The 17500-nt window shown below is 37.5% G+C and overlaps 1 protein-coding gene and 1 long non-coding RNA gene across 2 annotated transcripts in view; both read right to left on the minus strand.

The window, feature by feature from the left end:
- LOC115217260 (lysophosphatidylserine lipase ABHD12) overlaps positions 1-11292 on the minus strand; it is a gene marked incomplete at its 5' end in the record, with an annotated part of 24579 nt that extends 13287 nt beyond the window's left edge. Inside the window, 5 exons of the mRNA XM_029786901.2 lie at positions 1007-1083; positions 2031-2153; positions 6379-6484; positions 8696-8826; positions 11174-11292. Of these exons, the coding sequence (XP_029642761.2) occupies positions 1007-1083; positions 2031-2153; positions 6379-6484; positions 8696-8826; positions 11174-11292 (556 nt within the window). The remainder of the gene's footprint in view (positions 1-1006; positions 1084-2030; positions 2154-6378; positions 6485-8695; positions 8827-11173) is intronic.
- A 202-nt stretch (positions 11293-11494) lies between these two features.
- On the minus strand, positions 11495-17434 carry LOC115217553. Its single transcript, XR_003882174.2, has 2 exons — positions 16964-17434; positions 11495-11546 (listed from the first exon to the last, which is right to left on the minus strand). It is a non-coding gene; the product is annotated as an uncharacterized LOC115217553 (long non-coding RNA).
- Between the last annotated feature and the right edge of the window lie 66 nt (positions 17435-17500).

Here is a 17500-nt window from a genome sequence, read left to right on the forward strand (position 1 = left end):
CGTAATGGAGAGGAACTTTCTAGGTGCAATCCCATGGTCATTCATGACCAAAGAGGGTCTTTACAGCTGTTTTGTAATCTTCTCCACATTATATTATTAATAACAACATTTCAATGCATATTCACACAGAGATGTATAATAGATAAAACTAAGTCATCTGATCATATGTACCAGAATATCATGGATGTATCCAGGTTTCAACTGTTAGAGTTGAGGAGAGATGAAAAGTGTATGCCAGGTCATATACTTTTAATATAAACCCTATGAGACCACCATAGTTTCAAATCTCATAAACTTTATGAAGTATTGTTATTCAATAGAAACCTCTGAAGAAAGTTGTGGGGATTTGAAACAATTAACCTCTAAACAAATATTGTCCTTACTATGAAGGACGCTCACACAAGTATGGTGTAATTTATTTGAATAAATAAACCCATAAATCAAGAAACCAAGGACCCTTAAAACAAGTTTAGCCCTTTGGGAATTAGAATATCAATGAAGGACAACTCAGAACCACCACAGTCAACAAGCACATCAAAAGTATATATCCATCATCAGCTACCTAACAGATATCATTATGGTTTTGACACCTAGGCAGAACCTTTCAATGCAAGGGTGGCATCAGCATTAAAAACATTACACACACACACACACACACAGATACACTTATATCCATGTATATAAGCATAGGCATGTCTGTATACAGCCTACAAATCCTTTCATAAAAAATTATTCAATCACATTACAACAATGATTCACAATAATGATGTATTAAAGGAAAAGAAACCATACAATACTTATAAGATCACAAGACACAGATCAGCCAAAATAAGAAAAGAAAGCTGATTTGGTTCAACACTCCATTTATGTATACAGAGACATGCACACACTGTGTGCATGCATGTAAAGGCACACATTTATATACAAGCAGACCAACACACTGATGATATATATAGGTGTGCATGCAAATTGCAAGACAATGAACAACACCAAAGACTGAACTTACCGCGATAATCAAAAGTTATTATGTGATAATTCATCTGTGATAAACGATGATACAGTTTGACACGGTGACTGCAGGCCCTGCAAGAAAAAGCAGATTCATGAAACGCAGATGATTTCATTGGTTGTGCCATGTTAAAAGCATCCAGTCCACACTGTAATGTGGTTGGCATCAGGAAAGGTGTCCAGCTGTAAAAATCATGCCAAAACTAACCTCACCTGTGCTTGTGCCACGTAAAAAGCCCTGATTCCACTCTGTGGAGTGGTTGGTGTTAGGAAGGGCATCCAGCCGTAAAATCCCTGCCAAAACAGACACAGTAGCCAAGGGTAATTTTTGCTACCTGGCTGGCTCTTGTCAACCATCCTACCCATGACTACATAGAAGATGGACGTTAAGCGATGATACTGATGATGATATTAGACCAAGGGCATATTCTATACCCCAAGGGTATATTATAGCTGGGGCATATACTGTAATATTTACAAAGAAATGATGGCTTCATTTCTGCTATTTGTCTCTCCTTATTTTACTTCATCATCACCAACATCATCATTATTTAACATCAGTCTTTGATGCTGGCATGGGTTGGATGGTTTGACAGGATCTGGCAAACCAGAGGATTGCAAGGGGCCCCAATGTCTTCATTAGCATGGGTTTTACGACTAGATGCTCTTTCTAATGCCAACCCTTTTATAGAATGTACAGAGTGCATTCTTCATGGTACCAGCATGAGTGAGGTTGTCCAGTAACTCACAAGATAAAAGAAGACCCTTGTCAACTGAATGGCACCAGCAGAGAGGAAGATGGTAATATGCCAGATGCATGAGGCCCAACACAAGAAAGGAATTCACCTCCGTGAGGCCCAATGCTCAAAAGGAACTCAGCCACTTTGCTTCCACGTGTGTATATCATTATGCATTTGTGTATAGATATCGGATGCATATATGCAGATCAAACACACACACTTATATACATTGCAATTCATTCATATTTATGTGAGGTACAAATATAAAAAGGCAATTCATACCTGGAACCGGAGTTTCCGTGCATATACATCACAATTGGTGCTCCAGACTTTTGAAGACTTTTCTCAAAGTCATTATCACTAAAATCTTTGCCCTTGCTCCTTAAATTATCAGGAAGTATATGCCTGTGTAGAGAAATAAATTAATAAATATAATTTAAATACAGAATATACAAATACGTATATATATATATATAATATATATATATATATTAATTAATAAGGGTGAGAGAAATAGATACTATTTAAAATAGTATATCCATTCAACACCAAGTGGCCTAGTGGCTCCGAGAAACCTGGATATTATAATATTTTATAATATATTATAATATTGTTACAAAATAAATATAAGAGAGTGGTCACTATATGGCTCACTCTAGCACCAGTTAATCCAAAAGGTTTCAACCACTAAAAATACATGTTTTCCATGAAAGTCAGTACGATTGTTAGCTCACACGGACAGGGCAAATCAAAAATTAACAAATACAGATTATTTTGGGACAATTGTTTCGCTATTAATGAATTAAAGTAATTTTACTTACAAAAAAATCCACTTGTAGCTCATCGGCCAAAACTATCTGGATGAAATCCACTCAATCACACGCCAGATTTTACCATAACGATAAATACGCGTGTGGTTCAATGATTACATCCGATGTTATAATTCAAATGCCCCAACTAACAGCGCGCCAAACTTTCACGGAAAACAAATATACAGCATTTAGAAATAAATGCAGCATAATTATAATTAATTAATAAGGGTGAGAGAAATAGATACTAATTTAATAGTATATCCATTCAACACCAAGTGGCCTAGTGCTCCGAAGAGAAACCTGGATTATATAATATTTTATAATATATTATAATATTTTTACAAAATAAATATAAGAGAGTGGTCACTATATGGCTCATCTAGCACCAGTTAATCCAAAAGGTTTCAACCACTAAAAATACATGTTCCCATGAAAGTCAGTACGATTGTTAGCTCACACGGACAGGGCAAATAAAAAATAACAAAAATACAGATTATTTTGGGACAATTGTTTCGCTATTAATGAATTAAATGTAATTTTACTTACAAAAAAATCCACTTGTAGCTCATCGGCCCAAACTATCTGGATGAAATCCACTCAATCACACGCCAGATTTTACCATAACGATAATACGCGTGTGGTTCATTGATTACATCCGATGTTATAATTCAAATGCCCCAACTAACCAGCGCGCCAAACTTTCACGGAAAACAAATTACCATTTAGAAATATGCAGCATACCATTAAATTAATTAATAAGGTGAGAGAAATAGATACTAATTTAATAGTATATCCATTCAACACCAAGTGGCCTAGTGCTCCGAGAAACCTTGATTATTATAATATTTTATAATATATTATAATATTTTTACAAAATAAATATAAGAGAGAGTGGTCACTATATGGCTCACTCTAGCACCAGTTAATCAAAAGGTTTCAACCACTAAAAATACATGTTTCCCATGAAAGTCAGTACGATTGTTAGCTCACACGGACAGGGCAAATAAAAAATAACAAAAATACAGATTATTTTGGGACAATTTGTTTCGCTATTAATGAATTAAATGTAATTTTACTTACAAAAAACTCCACTTGTAGCTCATCGGCCAAAACTATCTGGATGAAATCCACTCAATCACACGCCAGATTTTACCATAACGATAAATACGCGTGTGGTTCAATTGATTACATCCGATGTTATAATTCAAATGCCCCAACTAACAAACAGCGCGCCAAACTTTCACGAAACAAATACAGCATTTAGAAATAAATGCAGCATATTATAATTAATTAATAAGGTGAGAAAATAGATACTAATTTAATAGTATATCCATTCAACACCAAGTGGCCTAGTGCTCCGAGAAACCTGGATTATTATAATATTTTATAATATATTATAATATTTTTACAAAATAAATATAAGAGAGTGGTCACTATGAGCTACAAGTGGATTTTTTTGTAAGTAAAATTACATTTAATTCATTAATAGCGAAACAATTGTCCCAAAATAATCTGTATTTTTGTTATTTTTGTTATTTTTTATTTGCCCTGTCCGTGTGAGCTAACAATCGTACTGACTTTCATGGGAAACATGTATTTTTAGTGGTTGAAACCTTTTGGATTAACTTGTGCTAGAGTGAGCCATATAGTGACCACTCTCTTATATTTATTTGTAAAAATATTATAATATATATAAAATATTATAATAATCCAGGTTTCTCGGAGCACTAGGCCACTTGGTGTTGAATGGATATACTATTAAATTAGTATCTATTTCTCTCACCCTTATTAATTAATTATAATTATGCTGCATTTATTTCTAAATGCTGTATTTGTTTTCCGTGAAAGTTTGGCGCGCTGTTAGTTGGGGCATTTGAATTATAACATCGGATGTAATCAATTGAACCACACGCGTATTTATCGTTATGGTAAAATCTGGCGTGTGATTGAGTGGATTTCATCCAGATAGTTTTGGCCGATGAGCTACAAGTGGATTTTTTTGTAAGTAAAATTACATTTAATTCATTAATAGCGAAACAATTGTCCCAAAATAATCTGTATTTTTGTTATTTTTTATTTGCCCTGTCCGTGTGAGCTAACAATCGTACTGACTTTCATGGGAAACATGTATTTTTAGTGGTTGAAACCTTTTGGATTAACGGTGCTAGAGTGAGCCATATAGTGACCACTCTCTTATATTTATTTTATATATATATATATATATATATATATATATATATAAATATATATATATTTCGTTTTTGGATTTGTTTTGTGCAAGATTCTTTATATGAGTTTGTGTGTCTGTTGTGTCTGGGGAAAGTCATTCTCTTTTGGTGCCTTATTATTCAACACACGCACCGGTAAAATTTCCACTTAGTTCTAATTTTTTATTTAAAAAAAAATTTTTTATTACTTTTATTTATTTATTTTTTTTTATTAAAAATAAGAAATAAGTGGAAATTTTACCGGTGAGTGTGTTAAATAATAAGGCACTAAAAGAGAATGACTCTCCCTAGACACAACTGTATATACAAATATGTATACATATATATATATATATATATATATAGTTTTCATACACACACACACATATATATATGAGGTTTTTACCCTATTTTTGTGTGTTGTGTTTGAATTATTATACTGTATTCGTTTTTTAGTCTTTCATTATGTAATTGCTGATTTTAGCCACTACTAACGTAACCTGACCTTGGTGTCGGTACTTATGGACAATCGCCTTCATCAGACTGATGTTCCCCATTTTAGTCATGGTAACAAAACACTCTATCTTAATCTCTTGACTTAATCTCTTGCCCCAAATCTCAGTACTTATGCTTCTAGTAGAAAGGATTATCATCATCGTTATTATTATTATTGGCAGAATCATTAGCACACCAGGCAAAAATGCTTAGTGGTACCTTGACTGCCATTACGCTCTGAGTTCAAATTCCACTGCAGTCAACTTTGCCTTTCATCTTTTCAGGGTCGATTAAATAAGTTATGCACTGGGGTTGATGTAATTGACTTACTCACCCTCACCCCAAATTTAAGGCTTTGTGCCTATAGTAAAAAGGGTTATTATTGTTGTTATTATTAAAGTGATGAGCTGCCATTTATGTCAGGAGTTCAAATTCTGCTCATGTTAATTTCAGTTTTAATTATTTCAGGGTTGGTAGAATAAGTATCAGTTAAATTCTGGGGTCAAGGTAATTGACAAGCCTCCTTCAATAAAATTGCTGATCTTGTGCCAAAATTTGAAAAAATTATTATTATTATTATTATCATTATTACAATTATTATTATTATTTTTATTATTATTATTATAATTATAATTATTATTATTATTATTATAATTATTATTATAATTATTATTATTATTATAATTATTATTATAATTATAATTATTATTATAATTATTATTATAATTATTATTATAATATTATTATTATTATTATTATTATGTCTATGGTTTATATATTGTTTTCAATGCCGGTTTTCCATACATAAAACAGATGCATTTTTCCTTGAAATGGTCCTTATCTGATAGCCTCTGGGTAACAAAAATAGAAACAAATATATACTTTTGTAATGTTAGAAAACACAAACACACACACGGACATGCGCATACACACATGCACATGCACACACACACACACACACACACACACACACACACACACACACACACATGCACACACACACACACACACACACACACACACACACACACACACACACACACACACACACACACACACATTCATACATAAACCTCACAATGTATCTCATATCCTAAACAGTAACTGGAACCTTACCAAGCACCCAGCTTAATATTCCGCTTTGACTGGAGAAAGAAATTTCTGGTATAATCCAAACCGAAAGAGTGAGGGTCACTCAAATTCGCGAAAACTGTCCACTTTACTGCAAGAATAAAAGAGAATTTATTGGTTCAGTTAGCGTTACCGTATTTCATTCTGTGAACATTACAAACATAATTAACAATAAACTAAAAAATAATGCCTGAATATTACTGTCTTGTGCCCTTAGTGCTCTTAGGGCGCCAGAACCTTGTGAGTGGATTTGGTAGACAGAAACTAAAAGAAGCCCATCAAGTGTGTGCCACAAAGAAAGAAGAGCAAAGACTGGTAACGGCTCAAAGAGCCATGGAAAGGTCAATGTTTGGAATCTCGTTAAGAGAGCACATCAGTAGCAAGATTATCAGAAAGAAGTCCGGCGTGAGAGATGTCATTGCAGAGTATACACGCAGTAAATATAGATGGGCTGGACACATCGCCTGGCTCACCGATAATCGGTGGACCCACGCAGTTGTCGAGTGGTACCCGCGCGAGCGGAAAAGACCACCTGGAAGACCTCCACGACGGTGGAGTTACGATTTCAGGAGGACGATTGGGATCATGTGGATGAGAAAGGCGCAATCCAGAGAGGAGTGGACAGCGTGCTGTGACCAGCGGTGTCAAATGGACGCCTGATGGACTGGTCGGTCAAGGTGATATATATATAAAACACAAAATGGTACAAGAACGCAAAACATCGAAATAGATGATACAAAAAACACGGACGGGTCATTCGAAGCCTTTAATCTTCAGTCAAGAACCGGATCATCCTACAATTTCGGCTGATTAATCTTGAGATTGCTCCAATCTGGCCAGCTCCAAGGAAACACTAAGCTAAGAGCATTAGATTCCTTGGAAAAAAGCTTTGAATGTATACGAAACAAGGACAGAAAAATGGACGATGTTACACGAATATAAATACACAAAAAAAAAATAATACGAATATAAATGCAAAAACACTTAGCTGAAATTGCGAGGATGATCTGGTTCTTGACTGAAGCGTAAAGGCTTCGAATGACCCGTCCGTGTTTTTGTATCATCTATTTGGATGTTTTGCGTTTTTGTCCCATTTTGTATTTTTAAATATATATATATATATATATATATATATATATATATATCGGCATACATCCACTTTTGCTCTCTCTCTCTCTCTCTTCTCTCTCTCTCTCTCTATATATATATATATATATGTGTGTGTGTGTGTGTGTGTATATGTGTTTGTCCTTCCCACCATCGCTTAACAACCGATGTTGGTGTGTTTACATGCCCGTAACTTAGCTGTTCGGCAAAAGTGACTGATAGAATAAGTACTGGGCTTACAAAGAATAAGGCTTATAAATCGAACTGGGGGTCGATTTGTTTGTTCGACTAAAGGTGGTGCTCCAGTAAGGGCCGCAGTCAGATGAGTGAAAAATTAAAAGAATTACAGAATATATGTGTATATATATAGTAAATCCAAAAAAAAAGAACAAACCAGAAAAAGCAATAACGCGAGGATGTGGTACAAGTACTGTATTATCAGATGCTCAGAAAGGAAAGAAAGAGCATTTTAAAGTTTCGAGCCAAGCACTTCTTGAGAAATAGAGTAAAGTCCAAAGGAAGGGAAGACGGAGGAAGATAATCGCCAATGATACACACGCGGTTACATTTTGAAATGACTGGATGGGAATGGGTGAAGAACAAGTTCTTTCTAAGATAGGAGAGTGTAAGAGAAGGAGATATCAGTGTGTATGTGTGGATATGTACGTGCATGCAGGTGTGTGTGTGCGTATGTGTTGTGTGTGTATATATATATATATATATATATATATATAAAATGTGACCGCATGTATATCGTTGATGATTTTTTTCCCTCCGTCTTCCCTTCCTTGGATCTTTCCTTTTTCTATGTTTCTGACGAAGAGCTCTGCTCAAAAAGTTAAAACCTCCTTCCATCTTTCCTTTCCTGAGTGTCCAATAATACTATATTTGTTCTACGTCCTTGCGTTATTGTGTTTTCTTTTTGTATTTTCATGTTTGGATTAACTTCATATATATATATATATATATATATATGAGCTGCAAAAATGGCCTCCAAAGAGACAGGTGTTGGTCTGTGTCAGCAAGACTTGCTGAAGGTGTCCAAAGTAGGACTGAACCAGGAGCCATGTGGTTAGGAGGCACAACTTCTTAACTACACAGCAATGTCACACCTACCCATATATATATATATCACAAATACAAACAACACACAAGCATTTGGTTGATAATGTTAAAAAGAAGCTATGTTACATACGTCGGTTTGAGAATATCACAAAGTTGCTGATTTCTGGGAATGTCCAGAAGAAAACTGGAAGCAAGCCATGTGTGCAGAAAACAATAACCAAGAGGAGATAAAAGAGGCTTTTAAGACCGGATAGACATGCCCTGGAATGAAGAACACAGAAAGATGAGAAACATTGGTAAAATTCATAAGAGAAACAACAGGCAACAATTTGAAAGAGAAAACAGCAATAGGCTTACCAGTGGGATTCGAAACCTGCATCTACTCATCATCATCATCATCGTTTAAATTTGTTTTCCATGCTAGCATGGGTTGGACGGTTCGACCGGGGTCTGGGAAGCCAGGAGGCTGCACCACTCTCCAATCTGATCTGACAAAGTTTCTACAGCTGAATGCCCTTCCTAACGCCAACCACTCCGAGAGTGTAGTGGGTGCTTTTACGTGCCACCAGCATGGGGGCCAGTCAGGCGGTACTGGCATCAGCCATACACAAAATGGTGCTGTTTTTATGTACCACCAGCACAGGAGCCAGTCTGGCAGCACTGGCAACGACCATGCTCGAATGGTGCTGTTTTTATGTGCCACCGGCATGGGAGCCAGTCAGCAGTCCTGGCAATGGTCATGCTCGAATGGTGCTTCTAATGTTCCACCAGCATGGGTGTCAATCAGGCGGTACTGTCATAAAGGCGGCGAGCTGGCAGAAGCGTTAGCACGCCGGGCGAAGTGATTTGCGGTATTTCATCTGCCCTTACGTTGTGAGTTCAAATTCCACCGAGGTCGACTTTGCCTTTCATCTTTTTGGGGTCGATAAATTAAGCACCAGTTACGCACTGGGGTCAATGTAATCGACTTAATACCTATGTCTGTCCTTGTTTGTCCCCTCTATGTTTAGCCCCTTGTGGGTAATAAAGAAATAGGTACTGTCATTGGCCACAACAACAATTTCACTTGCCTCAACAGGTCTTCACAAGTTTATTATCCAATGATTGAAAGGGTACTCTTAAATGGTCTGGTTATACAGCACAGGCATAAGTCACAGTCATGGTCTCACTTGGCTTGCTGGGTCTTCTTGAGCACAGCATATCTCCAAAGGTCTCAGTCACTTGTCATCACCTCAGTGAAGCCCAATGTTCAAAGGTCATGCTTCACCACCTCATCCCAGGACTTCCAGGTCTACCTATTCTGCAGGTTCCCTCAACTGCTAGGATGTGACACTTTTTCACACAGCTGTCTTCATCCATTCACAACACATGACCATACCATTATATCATTCATTTATATTTCATACACATTTGCATTTGATGCTACAGTTTCACAAAAACTAAAATGTTTATTATTGCAATTCAATAAAGAAGGATAAATATTCTTTTTTTTTTCAGCGATCCCCAATTGGGAGTTTTCGAAAAATTTATCATAATTTCCAAAATAATTCACATATGAAGAAAATTTAAATACTATATATTATTTTAACTCCTAAGACACCTGGCAAAACCCAAATATATGAATGAAAAAATTTGGTAGTTTATGGGTTAATGTAAACAAATATTAGTCTCAAATCGTTGGCACAAGGCCAGTAATTCTAGGGAGGGGCACGGTCAATGAAATTGAACCCAGTGTTAAACTGGTACTAAATATTATCAGTTTGGAAAGGATGAAAGGCAAAACTGACCATGGCAGGATTTGAACTTACAACGTAAAGATGGACAACATGTCGCTGAACATTTTTTGCCCAGCATGCTCCCAACTCTGCCAGCCCATAGCCTTACCATTATCATCATTTAATGTCCACTTTCTATGCCTGGCATGGGTTGGACGGTTTGACTGAGGACTGGCAAGCCAGAAGGTGGCATCAGGCTCCAATCTGTTCTTGTAAGGTTTCTACAGTTTGATGCCCTTCCTAATGCCAACCACTCTGAGAATGTAATGGGAGCTTTTTATGTGCCACCAGCATGGGGGTCAGTCAGACAGCACTGGCATTGACCACACTCAAATGGGGCTTTTTACATGCCACCGGCACAGGAGCCATTCAGGGTGGGAGGGCTGGCATCAACCATGTTTGGATGGTGCTTTTTATGTGCCACCAGCATGGGGGGCAGTCAGACAACAGTGGAATTGACCACACTCAAATGGTACTTTTTATGTGCCACGAGCACGGGAGCCATTCAGGGTGGGAGGGCTGGCATCAACCATGTTCAAATGGTGCTTTTTATGTGCCACCAACATGAGGGTCAATCAGACAGCACTAGCATTGACCACACTCAAATGGTGCTTTTAACGTGCCACCAGTATGGGGGTCAGTCAGACAACAGTAGTATTGACCACACTCAAGTGGTGCTTTTTACATGCCACGAGCACAGGAACCATTTGGGTTGGGAGGGCTGGCATCAACCATGTTCAAATGGTGCTTTTAATGTTCCACCGGCACAGGAGCCATTCAGGTGACACTGGCATTGGCCATGAATAAACAAATATTAAAAAACAATCACTCACTTGGTACATTTTGAGCTCTTCTTTTTGTTGTTGCTTTTGTTGCTGGCTTTGTTGTTGTTGTTGTTGGCTTTATTGCTGTTGGCTTTGTTGTTGTTCGCAGTTTTATTGTTGTTGTTTTTGTTGGCTTTATTATTGTTGTTGCTATTAGCTTTATTATTGTTGTTGTTGTTGGCTTTATTGTTGTTGTTTTTGTTGGCTTTATTATTGTTGTTGTTGTTGGTTTTGTTATTGTTGTTGTTGTTGGTTTTGTTATTTGGTTTGTTATTGTTTTTGTTGGTGTTGTCTGTTTTGTTGTTGTTCTTTTCAGTTTTCTTTTTGTTCTTATTTTTCTCGTTTGTATTTTCTCCCATTTTTTTTCAATTTACGGCAGCAACTGTGAAAGAAAAGGCATGAAATTACCAGACGCCACATGGCAATCGACAGACAACAGCATATCACATGCAGCACCACAAACACCATGTACTAAACCAAACAGCTTGAGAAAAAAACTGAACCGCACTAGTGTGCACCACATTACACTGCACTATAGCGTCGCATATCACACCAGTTTGCAAACACAACACCACACTGCATGAGCTCCAACTGTGTTAAAAACAGTGCCGCCTGACTGGCACCCATGGTGATATACTGTGCTTGTATTGGCCTGTCATGCCAAGTTAGACTGTAGTTATGGCCAATACTGGTATCAGGTCAATGGCACCTGTGCCAGTGGCACATAAAATGCACCCACTACACTCTTGGAGTTGTTGGTGTTAGGAACAGCATACAGTCATAGAAACATTGCCAAATCAGATTGGAGCCTGGTTCAGCCTACTGGCTTGCCAGTCCTCAGTCAAACCGTCCAACCCATGCCAGCATGGAAACTGGACGTTAAATGATGATGATGATGATGATGATGAGTGGGGATGACTAGTGCAAGTGATTATTTGGCCAATAGGCATTAATTTGCATGGACGCTGCAGATTTGAAGAGAATATAATTGGTGCATTTGAAATGTGGGTGCACAGGAGAATGTTATGTGTCTCTTACAAGGACCATCGGACAGAAAGGTACAGGATGACAACTCCTGAACATAGTGAGAACTATTTTGGCCATATTCGAAGAAGCAGAGGTTTGAAACATCATCACCATGGAAGGAGGAGTAGAAATAATAGACTAAAAGGTGGACAAAAAATGCAACGGGTGGTCAATATCATGAAATGGTTGGACAAAGGTAGCAAGGTGGCTGGAGAACTTGCGCTAAATGAGAAAGACTTTCGTTGCAGTGTCATCAATGTACTGCAGGCGTATGATACATGATGATGACAATGACACTGCAGGAAATTAGACTGCTAAATATCATACAGTACAACACCCCTGCATCATGCTAATCAGCATGGCACTGCATTGCACTGCATGTCACTGGAATTCAGCACACCACACTATACAAGACATATACCTTACCATCTTGCATGGCACTCATTGCACTACACAATACTGCACTATAGTATCCATTCTATTTGGTTGTTGTTGATATTGCTTTCCTTCAACTCCCATATATAACTAGACAAGGCTGTATTTTTTTAACTTGTTCATTTGCACATACATGGATGTATGCTGAATAAAAACAACAACCATAAAATAACATGAGGAATAGGGTGTCTTAATATGGTCCCTCCCTCAAAACTTTAGTCTTAAGAAATAAAGGACATATGTAAGAACTAATGTGATAACTTATTCTTTATTTTATTATTAGAATCGGCAGAGGAAAGAGTAACTTAAAAATATTAATTTTTCAAATTCCTAATCTTTGTATTTTTGTGTATTTTACACTACATTGTCTAATCTGTCCTTCGTTGATAAGACTTTAGAGACGAGTGGTTTGAGGGAGATTTAACTACTAGTATTTCTAGCATGTAGAGTGACCACATCGAGGTCTCATTCCCTCGTGTTGTCTGCTGGTTGTTGTTTTGGTGTTTTTACTCAACATACATCAACATATGTACAAAATGAATGAATGAGTTGAAAACCCTCCTGTGTTTGTTTCCAAGTGGGTGTGGGTTTATAAAAAGGGGGCAGAGAAAGAAAGAAGGGGCAATTCTTTTAAATTTGAAATTTTGAAAATCACTTGGCCTTTTTTTCTCAGAATTATACTCTCTGTATTTTTAAATCCCTCACCCCACCTGCCAAAAACTTACAGAATAAAAATGAATAAATAGGCGCAGGAGTGGCTGTGTGGTAAGTAGCTTGCTAACCAACCACATGGTTCCGGGTTTAGTCCCACTGCGTGGCATCTTGGGCAAGTGTCTTCTGCTATAGTCCCGGGCCGACCAATGCCTTGTGAGTGGATTTGGTAGACGGAAACTGAAAGAAGCCTATTGTATATATGTATATATATATATGTGTGTATATGTGTTGTGTGTGTGTGTGTGTTTGTCTCCCTAGCATTGCTTGACAACCGATGCTGGTGTGTTTACGTCCCCGTCACTTAGCGGTTCGGCAAAAGAGACCGATAGAATAAGTACTGGGCTTACAAAGAATAAGTCCTGGGGTCGATTTGCTCGACTAAAAGGCGGTGCTCCAGCATGGCCGCAGTCAAATGACTGAAACAAGTAAGAGAGTAAAGAGTATAGTCTCTCTCACACACACACACACACATAAAATAAAATAAAAGAAATTAAAAAATAGAAACAAAGAATTTAAGGAGCAGGGGACATTGAAACTTTTAAAATGCACATTTTTAGGGCAAAATCATAAATTTTGTTGCTCAAAATATAGGAATCTAAAGAAAATAAAAAAATAAATAATAAATAATAATAATAACAATAAGAATAATAGTGAACAGCTGACACTGTAGTACATCTCCAGTGTTAGAATCTGAGTCAGGCACAAGACCAGTAATTTCCGAGATGGGTAGAGGTCAGTTGGCACCATCACTCTCAGTACTGGACTGCAAAGTGAATATAGTGAGTGATGAACAAGGGTGGAGGTGCAGGGGCCTGGGAAAAAATAGGTAGGGAAAACTGCTCTAAGGCATTCAACATACTAGCAACAGCAGCCAAATCTTCCTTTAGAAAGAAAAAGAGTTTTAAAAAATCGTTCCTCACTAGAGCAAAAAATCAGATACATTGGACAAAATAGTTCTCAAGTCTTAAAAATAGGTTGAACAATCACAGCTTTGACTATAAGGTCTACACAATCTGGACTGATCAAGAGTTGATTTATAGCCAGACAATAAGACAATAAACAGCTCCAATATCAATACATGGCAAGGTATTTCTTCCAATGTTCTAACATTTCAGCTTGCTCATTACCCTTAATGGTTTGTAATTTAGGCAGAAAGCCATCGGTTTTGAAGGGAAGGGATCTACTCAATTACATCGATCTCAGCACCCGACAGGCATTTTATTTTATTGACCCCTCCTCTTCATCCCCAAAGAGTGAAAGACAAAACCGATCCTGGTAAAATTTGAACTCAGAATGAAAAGCAACATATAAATGGCACTAAGCACTTTGTCCAACACGATAATGGTCCTGCTAGCTCACTGATTTGATAATTCTTTCTAATTTTGGCACAAGGACCTGAAATTATATATATATATATACTTTATTTAAAGCAGCAGAAAATTCAACAAAACCTGTTACTCTGAGTTTCACGTTCCCGTTTGTCGGATAGTTTTTGCTAATGTGAAACTCAGAGTAACAGATTTTGTTGAATTTTCTGCTGCTTTAAATAAAGCATATTACTCTACCACTGGTATTTGAGTACTCTTTTTTTCCACCTTGTTTCACATTTATGTGTTTACTCTGGTATATATATATATATATATATATAGGCGTAGCTGTGTGATATTAAAGTTGCTAAAGAAAAACGAAACAATTTATTACTGGGGTCGATTCATTCCACTAAAAATTCTTCAATATAGTGCTCCAGCATGGCCACAGTCGAATGACTGAAACAAGTAAACGATATAAGATAAGGGGATGGGGGAAGTAATCGACAACTCCGAAAGCAAATCACTTAAAACCTTCTTTAAAAAGTATGCATTTTTGACGGAAGTTTAGAAGGAAAAAAAAATTAGCGTTCAGGATGCGGGTGAACTGGGGCACTAAACTGTAGTTATGCCTAATGAGATAGTTACAGTTGTTAGATATCTGCTGGCTATTCATTGATGTGGAACTAGATTTATACAATTGTAAAGATTGAATGAATGAATGGCTAAGTCAAGGAAGGGTCGATAATGTTATATTGACCCCGAAAAGAGAAAAGGGAAAATGGACTTCAGAGGGATTTAAATTCGAAATGTAATGAATCGGAAGAAATGCAACAGGCGAGCTAACGTTGCTTATTTCTTTACTGCCCATAAGGGGCTACACACAGAGGGGACAAACAAGGACAGACAAACGGATTAAGTCGATTACAACGACCCCAGTGCGTAACTGGTACTTATTTAATCCACCCCGAAAGGATGAAAGGCAAAGTCGACCTCGGCGGAATTTGAACTCAACGTAACGGCAGACAAAATACCTATTTCTTTATTACTCACAAGGGGCTAAATACAGAGGGGACAAACAAGGACAGACAAAGGTAAGGCGGCGAGCTGGCAGAAACGTTAGCACGCCGGGCGAAATGCTTAGCGGTATTTCCTCTGCGTTACGTTGTGAGTTCGAATTCCGCCGAGGTCGACTTTGCCTTTCATCCTTTCGGGGTCGATGAATTAAGTACCAGTTACGCACTGAGGTCGATGTAATCGACTTAATACCTATGTCTGTCCTTGTTTGTCCCCTCTGTGTTTAGCCCCTTGTGGGTAATAAAGATATAGGTATTGAGTCGATTATAACGACGTAAGTGCGTAACTGGTACTTCATTTATCGACCCGGAAAGGATGAAAGTCGACCTCGGCGGAATTTGAACTCAGAACGTAATGGCAGACGAAATACCGCTAGGCATTCTGCCCGGCGTGCTAACGGTTCTGCCAGGTCGCCACCTTATTTGTGATTCTGCCAGCCTACCACCTTAATATAATAATAGGCAAAAGTAAAGAATACGTAACACCCGGTGGTTATGGTTTAGGGTTAGGATTAGGGTTTTTGTTACGTCGAAAACGGGTGGTGTACGTATTGTTTGCTTCCGCCATAATAATGATAATAATAATAACAGTTTCAAATTTTGCCACGAAGGTAACTATTTTGGGGAAGGGGACTAGTCGATTATATCGACCGCCCAGTGGTTGAACTGGTACTTAATTCATCGACCTCGAAAGGATTAAAGGCAAAGTCGACCTCGGCGGAATTTGAACTGAGAACGTAGTAGCTGACGCAAAAATAATGATAAGAAGAATAAGAAATAATAATCTTTTCTAAAAAGTCACAAGGCTTGACATTTTGGAGGCGGTAGGGCGTGACAATTGATTGTATCGACCCCAGTGCTTAGTTGGTACTTATTTCACGGACCCTGGAAGGATGACAGGCAGAGTAGACCTCGGCGAAATTTGAATTCAGAATCTAATGAACCGAAAAGGCGGTACCCCAGCGTGGCCACAGCTCGTGAGCTGAAACTAAATGAAATTTAAAAAATATATATTTAATGAAATAAATCCTTTCTGCCATAGGCACAAAGCCTGAAATTTTGTGAGAAGGCGGCCGGTCGAGAGAGCATCGGCCTCATTGCTCAGCTGGTAACTTATTTCATTAACTCCCGAAAGGCCGACCTCGGCGAAATTTGAACTCAAAATGTAATGAGAATAAAAATGATAATAATGAGGGGGAAAAAAAGGCAAAAATCGAACTGAATAAAAAATAATTACTTACCAGCAGTGATAAAAGATCAATCAGAGAAGCAGGAGCGAGTTTAAATAAAGATAAAACCGGGAAGTAAATGAGAATATATACACATATATATATCTATCTCTCTATGTGGATATTGACATTGACGTGTGGCCTTTTTTATTCAGCTCTCTTCTCTTATTTTTTTCCCTTCTTGCCCCCGCTTTTTTACTGCAGTCAACATCCAAGTCCACGAAAGAAAAGAAAATATATATTAGAAAGTGGTTCAACTTGTATTGAAAAACGAATTTTTTTTTTCTCACACACCTTTATAATTTGGTCTCTTTTGATTTGTTATCAGCCAAGTCATATCGTATGGCTGAGTTTCGTTTTTTAAATGGCTGAGGTCAAAGCTCAAACTGCAGTAAACGACAGCAACTTAAACAGCAGCAACAACAATTACAACAACAACAGCAGCAAGAACGCATCGAAAGAGCTGGGACGTTTCGGTGAAATTTAAACTAGAAAATGGAAGAAAAAAAAAGTAATTTAGAGGTTATGTATATAGGTGTGTATGTATAA

This window comes from Octopus sinensis, linkage group LG11, assembly GCF_006345805.1.
Source record: "Octopus sinensis linkage group LG11, ASM634580v1, whole genome shotgun sequence".
NCBI lineage: Eukaryota > Metazoa > Mollusca > Cephalopoda > Octopoda > Octopodidae > Octopus > Octopus sinensis.